We start from the raw sequence: 8,592 nt of genomic DNA on the forward strand, positions 1-8,592 counted from the left end.
CTAGCTTGTTCCAAACAAGGCCTCACTTCCTCTTTCCACCATCAGCGTTTCTTGAAGCACCCCTGTGATATATTATTTTCTTCCCCTCCCCGGGGTCTTATCCGAGCTTTTGAGCACAATAACGGTACGGAAGGTCAGACGTTCTGCCAGGGGAGAACCCCTTCCTATTGCCTGACCATGTCCTGAACCACAGACTGCGTTAGTGATGAACTGAGGCGCCATGATGCATACTGTCTGCCACAGTTCAAAAATACAGCCCGGCATATGTGTCAGGAATAGAGAAGTGATACATGTCCTAATGCTGCACTTCCCTTTTCCTGAACACTGGAAGTACTGCTCAGTCCTCCTAGACGGCCCTTGTGGAGAGTTAAAGCCTCATAACTGCCCCTGAGGAAGGATGTAGCCTGGTTATTGAAAGACCACTCTAAAGGTTCACATCCCATTTCACACTTCTTTTCCCAATGCAAAGGCTATATTAGTATTCAGCATGACTGTAAAGTCAAACAGTTACACAGAATATTTTGTGGAGGAGCATAGAGCAGATCACCGACACAGAAAAGCCAACTATTTTGATTCTAGACTGTCCCTCCTCCTTCATCTGTCTCTCTCTCTCTTAATCCCTGTATAAATCTAACACTCGTGCACACGTTTACACCATCCCACGTGTTTTTGACACGCAACATTATCTTTTGTATTGTGACACTGGAGTCTACGTGTGCTTCAAAGAATCTCATACCTGGTTCTCATAAACAGCCCACACCCTTAACTATGAATAAGACTTTGGCAGGCTTCAACTTAAATTGTGTGTGTGTGTGTGTGTGTATGTATTTCTGGGTGGAGAGATGATCAATATTTGTTGATCTGAAATGTGATGTTTTAGTCATCAGAAGTCTTATTTCAGATTGTATTGTATCATATATACACACTTCTGGCAAATAGAATAAACCCTTGCCTTTCGGGAATTATGTATGAAACTTTGGAGATAACTGAGACTGTTGTTTTATTTTACACTATTTTTGGACTTACAAATGTTTGTTCAACCTGTTCCAGGTTTGTTTGACCAACCACACATATCTCCCTTGGTTTTAAAGGAGTTTTGCTACAGGATGCCTCAGTCTTTAATACATTTCACAGTGTCATGCAGGTCCCAACACATACTAAACTGAAAATGAAAAAAAAAAAAAAGTGCCTTGATACATTCGCAAAATTCCCAGGTGACCAAGACTCCATGATAATTGGTACACAAAAGCACAAAAGCATAACAGCGCAATGCGGAAAGACCTCATCGGTACAGGTTGTCATCACACATGTTATGACACCGACGGCTTTGTCAGATGCTGGCTCAGATGTAGCATCCGGGCAGATGCCATTTCAGTCTACAGGAAGGTGAATGTAGTTGTTGGTGACCAAGTGCTTTCACCCGGCACCCTCTGCTGTTGGCAGGCGGAGGCCAGGCAGAGGTGGAGAGGGAGGGGAAAGCTCAGGGGGACGGAAGTGGGGATTGCCGCACTGAGCACTACCATTCGGCGAAAGATGACAAGCACGCGGGCTAATGTGATTCTCCTGCTAGCCCACTGTACGGTCAAGTGGTATTACCTGTGCACATGCACACAGGGAATTCTCTCCCTGTTACAGCAGGCAGTCTCCAATATATATGATTCACAGCTCGACTATGGAGAAACAAAACCACGAGGATAAGGAATGGAGACCTTTTCTGTGGGAGAGTGATGTTTCTTTGCTCATAAATTGCTCACAAATAAAGCAATGTTAACAGTCATAAAAGTGACTTTTATTCAAGTTTGAAGAGAAAATGGTTTGAAAACATCTCGTCAAAGCCAAAAGTACGAATAGTATCAGCGTATGAAACAAACGTTGGGCCCTGAATCCTTTTTTGCATCTTGCTTATCTGGAAGCCAAATCTCTTCAGTTGCGCCGCTGAGAGAGGATATTCTTAAGGTGGGCAGATTTAAAACTGTCCAGAGGGAAAATAGAGAGTGTGTGAGCTGTAGGATTTGGGAAACGTTGAAAGGGAGTCCTGCTCTAATATACTCTTTTATACCAGCCTACGGATTATCACAAATTGGAGTGACTTATACATGTTTTCTAACTTTGTCTCCAAAGCCCGGAAAAGAGGGCAAGGTGGATTATCAACTTAGTATTTATTCTTATTTCTACAGTATTATACAGTTGAGGTTTTCTTTATAAATCAATTACACTGAGTGTCTGAAGATCGGATCATGAAAGCTGTTTCTCTATTTTTTGGACTCTTGTTTTGCATGAATCTGCGGTGTCTCGTTAACTCATGTGGGCCTGGCGTAGATCCGAGCAGCCTCGGTCCAGACGAAGAGATTTTCCAAGCACTGGTAGTCAGGGAATCCCCCCTTTTCCCCCTGAATTAGACGGATCAGAACAAGCCGCAAAACTGGAGTTGCAGGAAGTGCCCCCCCCCCCCCGCCACCTTCCTCCGCCAGAGGCCGCAGTTGCTCCATTTCAATGATACGATCGTCACCTTTCAACACGCATTTTCTCTGCCAGAGTTTGCTGGTAAGGTTCTTCCACAATCACAAGGTATTTCTAAGGGGTTTTGATGATACCGGATTAAGCCAAGTCTGAATTATTTGAAAAAAAAAAAAAAAAAAGTGCGATTTAAGTTGGTTAAAAATCCCAAACTAAAGGATGACGACGTTGTTGTCACTGACTGTCCGGTCAGACGTGGTGCTGAAACGCCGCATTCGTGCCTCTGCACTTTGAGTTGGGTTCTGGCCGCCACGGCGCAGCCCCCGTGAAAAGAGAAGGAATATACACACGAGGAAAACGCTTTTCACTCATACGGGCGTTTCAGGAGCCTACGGGACTGAACAGGACTTCCCGGAGACCAGCCGCCGAGCGAGTGCCAACGACGCGGACACAGGTAAGCGCCCCTGTCTCCCCTCCCGGACGCCTACACGCCACAGGCATGATGTTTGCTTTCAAACGAGACCGCGGCCCCTGAATGCGAGCTTTATAGTGGCCAGTGGTTGTGCCCAGAGACACGCTTGCAGTTTATTTAGCCGTGTAAAGCTGTAGCCCGGATACAGGAGAGAGCGTCCTTGGTATTTGTGATTGTAAAGAGCCAGAGGAGAAAGATGGCCGGGGGGGGGGGGGACTGATAATTTGAAGACTTGCCAGGGGTACATTGTCAAATTCAAAAGGCATTTCAAAGAACCAAACCATTCAGTTTTTCATTCTCTCTTCTTTTTTCTTCTTTCTTCGCCCCCCCCCCCTTTTTTTTTTCTTTTTCCTCCTTTCTTTCTTTTCGCACGGTTGCAGGCCGTTTGAATCGACCAATGGGCCTTCAAGTTAGGAGACATTGGAATGTAAATGAGCCCAGCGCGTGCTCCGAGCGCAGTGAAAGCTCGGGATTGTTTATTGAGCTCCCGGAGCCACGCGCCTGGCCCGGGGGGAGTCGGCGTGCAGAAGAATCACTCAGCGGGGGCGGGGCCTCGCCACGAAGCGTGCGTCTCCCAAAAGGGGTGGGTGGGGTGTGTGTTGGGGCGCGTGTTGAAAAAGAGGAGTGCTGCCAAAGTTTGGGTCAGATCGGCTCGTGGAGTAAGCGGCGAAGAGAGACTTGGACTCGAGTTGGCCACACGGTCCCCCACGCGAAGGACACGAGAGCTGTACACTGCCAACCCTCCCAAGCTCTTCCTCCTCTCCTTGTCCCGCTGTTCGGGCAGGCACTCGCCCCTCTGCGTCCGTCAACCTCGGAAGAGCTGTCAGCGAGATGGAAACTACGACCATCACCACCACGCAGACCGCATTCACCTTTGGACTTACTGAGAGACGCGCCAGCATCAGCCTGCACGCCCCGGCCCAGGACTGCGCCGTCCCCGCCTCGCACCCCAACCCCAGCGCCGCCGGCTACCAGAGCAAGACCAAGGTGCTGAAGAGACAGCGCTCCAGCTCGCCGGAGCTCCTGCGCTGCAAGCGGCGCCTGAGCTTCAACGGCCTCGGCTACTCCATCCCGCAGCAGCAACCCGTGGCTGTGGCCCGGCGGAACGAAAGAGAGAGGAACCGGGTCAAACAAGTCAACATGGGTTTCCAGACGCTGCGGCAGCATGTGCCCAACGGCGCCGCCAACAAGAAGATGAGCAAAGTGGAGACCCTGAGGTCTGCGGTGGAGTACATCAGGGCTTTGCAGCAACTCTTGGACGAGCACGACGCCGTGTCGGCTGCTTTCCAGTGCGGTCTGCCATCCCCAACACTGTCCAACAGCTACTCCGCCGACCCGGAGTCGCCTCACTCCACCTACTCGTCGGATGAAGGCGGCTACGAGCCTCTGAGCTCCGAGGAACAGGAGCTGTTGGACTTTACGACCTGGTTCGACAGGTACTGAGAGTGACAGCAGCAGTCTGTGCGTAAATGCGTCTGGCCTCTTTCAGAGAGGCCGACAAAGACTTGATAAAGGCATCAGATCAGCCTTGCCCTCCGTGCTTGGAAGTGATCTGTTGCCTCCCTCCCTCACCCGGGCTGCTTCTGCAGGAGCAAAGCAATAGCGAGGAAGACAGAGAGAGAGAGGGAGAGAGAGAGGGAGAGAGAGAGGGAGCCTCTTGTTGCATTGAGCATAAATAGTCGCCCCGAAGTCCCCGCAGGAAGGAGGGAGTTGGACTCTCTTGAAGTAAAGAACTGTTGATGTTATGTTTGAATAAGTGCAATTAATACGTGACACAGCAGCAGGCTCTGTAGAGACGGCGCTGTGGCTGATGATGGGTCTTTGATCAGGGCAGGACCGCCTTCCTCTGCTGCCACGTCTGTTGGAGGACACAGCAAAGATGATGCGTCAACAGACCTTTTTTTTGTTTTTCTGTTTGTTTTCGTGATGTACAAGCCCCCCCCCCCCCATAACAAAATTGTATCATACAACGTGTTGTTTTAACATGAAGACATATTTTTGTACATTGAGTCATACAAACAATGTTCTTGAGCAACGTTCACTGCCACTTCCCCTGACAGTGTTTTGAGAACCAGCTGTCAGAGAGGCAGTGAGTTGGCATGAATGAGTTGTGTGACTGGACAGCAATATCAAGGCTACTACCTGTGACAGATTGTAGTTGTTTCTTTTTTCTTTCTTTTTTTTTGGAAATAGGTGGTAAGGAGACGTTTATTAATGTATGCACTTGTTCTCCATTTCCCGTAGCCTAAAATGTAAATACTTGATTTTAACAGATATATTTTGTGTAAAACAAGTTTTATAAATAAAGATGAATCTATTTATATTATATGCCTTTGCAGTGGTTTGGTTCTTCAGTTGATATGGCATACATTTAGTCTCAGATGTGTGTGTGCGCGTGTGTGTGTGTGTGCGCGTGTGTGTGTGTGCGTGGGAGGGATGTGCGTTTGTGGCGGCGGTAATTGAGCAAACTGGGGAGCTTCTCTTCTATTCAAAGCCCCTGCATGACCTTTTCCCGACTTGGTTGGGCACACGGGGGAAAATTGCGCAGCTGGGTGAGCACTCAATAACCATTATAGACGTGCACCTTCTACAGCGCTTTGTCTGCATTCAGGATGGGGAGATTAATATTACGTTTCATGCATTGCATTGTTTCTTTTGCATACTCTGCTTTTACCCAATAGCCCAGAGGGCCTGGAGCAGGGTGGGTGTGTGTGTGTGTGTGTGTGTGTGTGGGGGGGGGGGTGCAATTCACTCCACTCAAAGGGTATAGACACTTTGAAATACGGCCTGGGGAAAGTCAGCAAGACAATGAGTCGGGTCAAAATTCTTATTGCCAGACTGAGATCAATCTAAATAAAAACTGGGGTTGTAGACTAGTTGTATCCCCAACTGTGTTTTTCATGGCGCACACAGCCCAATCAAAAAGCCTATCTCCTGCGAAATGGGGCGCACAACACCCCATTGTGAGCACCATTGTGTGCGCCCTTGCGCCTCATTATGCGAATTATGGAGGATCTTCTGTTGTAAATAAACACTGATGCCAAACCCGGCGAGGCAGAACGAGAAATAACGAGTTGAATTTCACCTGGCGCTCTCTGTGGGAGTGGAAAATTGGGAGCAAGAGAGGCTGATTGAAGCTCGTCTCATAGTCCTGATGTTTTGTAATACAGTCAGAAAACTGAAAGACATTACATATCAGCCAACATTAAGCCAAAAAAAAAAAAAAAAGAACACAAATGGGAGCAGTAGTTGTGGGTCAAAACGGCATAACTTTCACTTCTGACCAAAAAGTAAAGTATCCTTTTTTCTTTGCACCTAAAAGTGTGCCACACGCATACGCACACTCCCTCTTTCTCTTACACAAACACCCCCCCCCCCACACACACACACACACGCACTGTGGCCTGCAGGTGTAGGCCACGTGCCTCTACTCGGTGACAAAGGCTGCGGGGCTGCCATTGGTTAATGGCTCGCGTATGTGAGCCCTTGTCTGCGAGGGAGGCAGTGACAAAATCAAACAAGTGATAAATGACATTAATTACGCTCTGCTTTATAACCTCCTACCTCACCGGGACTCAAAGAGACAAATCAATGTTGGGCGCAAAACACCCCGCTGCTCCATTATGATCGGGCTGAAATGGCGTTTCTGATGTCCTTCAGTGTCAGACAGAGGCCAGGGCACGAAGTGAAAATAAGCGCTTGTCTCTTGTCCTCCAAAGATGGATATGCAATTTTCTCCTCAGCCAGAAAGGCAGGAGCAGGGGCGAAAATAGATTTATTCATGTCATTTTGTCCATGGCTCATTTTCACTTTGACAATACGTAAGGGGCGATGTTAATTTGGGCGCAATCCAAAACCGAACAATCGATCACAGTCGGCCCATTTATGCTTGTGTCTCCGTGCGCGGCGCCGTGATGTAAGCGTCAAACCACGGGGGACTATAATATAAGGCTATGATAATTGGCCAAGGGGTGGGGTGGCGAGAGGTCAACTGTTGCTCCGATTGCAGTCATCACAGCTCTCTGCGCTTTCGGCCCTCTTTGCAGGAGCAGGCGGCCATTCATTCTCCCAGTGTGCGCGCAGATTGCACATTGCTGAACTTGTTTGCGTGTTCAGCCTTTATCGCCTTTGCCTTTATGTTTTGGCCCCGTCGGCAAAAAACGTTTTTCCGTGTATGTCCCACAACATGAATCCTTTTAGAGGTAGACAGTATTTACATAAAAACAGTCTAACTGCCACTAATAACACAACTACCTCCTCTCTCATTACCTCTCACTTAAATCAGAAATAAAACATCTTAAAATGAATACTGATTTATTTTGAAATTGCATGCTAAGTAAAATTATTTTACGAAAATAAAAACACTTACATAAATATATGTTATAAAAACATCAAGTTATTTCAACATCAAAATGTAAGAGAACCAGCTTCCATAATATGTGAGATAACAGACCCAGTTTGTTTGTCTATCATTTGTTCTAATATTAGTAGCAACTGAGTTAACTGATCTGATCTTCAGAAAACAGCCTGGATTAAATTTGCTTTCCAGTGACATTGATTCCGCCAAAGGGGAAGGAGTTTCAGGTGTAGTTTACCTTGCACAACACATCTGGGTATCACATTTGCAGCTGTGGTGACTTGCCCCAACTTCTGTGGCTTTAGGGGCAGAAGTGGATACAAATCTTCATGGCTGCTCTGTTGTCATTTTTGTCCAAGAAAAGCGACTCATCTCACACATGAAGGTCTCCATCATCGTGGACTTCAATAATTCAACACTGTGTTTTTTTATGAACTTTAATGAGTGGGAAATTCATTTGATTCATCTCAAGTCACTAGACCTAAACCCTTGATCCTGGGTTCGGAAATGATTCTGATTATATCTACATGTTTTAAGATAACTTAACTTGAAACTAAAGAGATAAGTTGGTTTCATGAAATCAATTATAATACTTTACTGTGCTGAGATGAAAGTAAATGAAAATATCTGATAAAAACGGCTGCACCAAAGAGGCACTGCAGGTGCTCAAGTCATTATAGCCCAAGAGAAGAAGATGTGGGTCCATGGCTCATCCGATCACAGCTCAGAGTTACATCCACCTGCAGAGCAACAGGTGCATCAGAACCGCAGACCAAAGTAAAAAGGCGTGTCCAATTCTTTAATGAGTCGGAACTACTACAAATCAAATACATATCCTATCTCCTTTTACTATGCTTGACAGAGTCAATATAATATGACACACTCCACAACAAATGGCTTCCGATGGATAAAAGAACTTAATTCTTTTAACTTCCCCACAAAAGTAAACTTCAGTGCCATTGCTCCATGAAACCATTAACGTTAGTTTTGCAGAAGGACTTTCAACTGATGCAAATATATCGGACAACACACAGAGGTATAATTGCTCAGTGACATACTGATCAGAGCCACAGAGCTGTGAAGATGCAAATGTGATAAATACCGTTCAGACAAGGGGGGGGGGCTGACACAGAGTGGTGATGCGTATGGATGAAGAGATGGTGCACAACCTTGAGCAATGCTTACAGAGGTGTTAATGTTTAAGCAGAGGCACAGGCATGTTTATATTTAACACAGACAGAAAACATACTGAGCTGATTTGGAGTAGACTCATTAACACAGACACACACACACACACACACACACA

The 8,592-nt window shown here is 46.6% G+C and overlaps 1 protein-coding gene across 1 annotated transcript; it reads left to right on the top strand.

The window, feature by feature from the left end:
- Nucleotides 1-3,760: 3,760 nt before the first annotated feature.
- ascl1b (achaete-scute family bHLH transcription factor 1b) lies at nt 3,761-4,372 on the top strand. Its single transcript, XM_040133919.1, has one exon. The coding sequence runs from the start codon at nt 3,761-3,763 to the stop codon at nt 4,370-4,372; it is 612 nt and encodes a 203-aa protein (XP_039989853.1).
- Nucleotides 4,373-8,592: the final 4,220 nt, after the last annotated feature.

The sequence above is a fragment of the Xiphias gladius genome, chromosome 8, assembly GCF_016859285.1.
Source record: "Xiphias gladius isolate SHS-SW01 ecotype Sanya breed wild chromosome 8, ASM1685928v1, whole genome shotgun sequence".
In the NCBI taxonomy this organism is placed as follows: Eukaryota; Metazoa; Chordata; class Actinopteri; order Istiophoriformes; family Xiphiidae; genus Xiphias; species Xiphias gladius.

Coding starts and splice junctions, on each gene's coding strand:
- ascl1b (XM_040133919.1), top strand. CDS start 3,761: ATGGAAACTACGACCATCACCACCACGCAGACCGCATTCACCTTTGGA.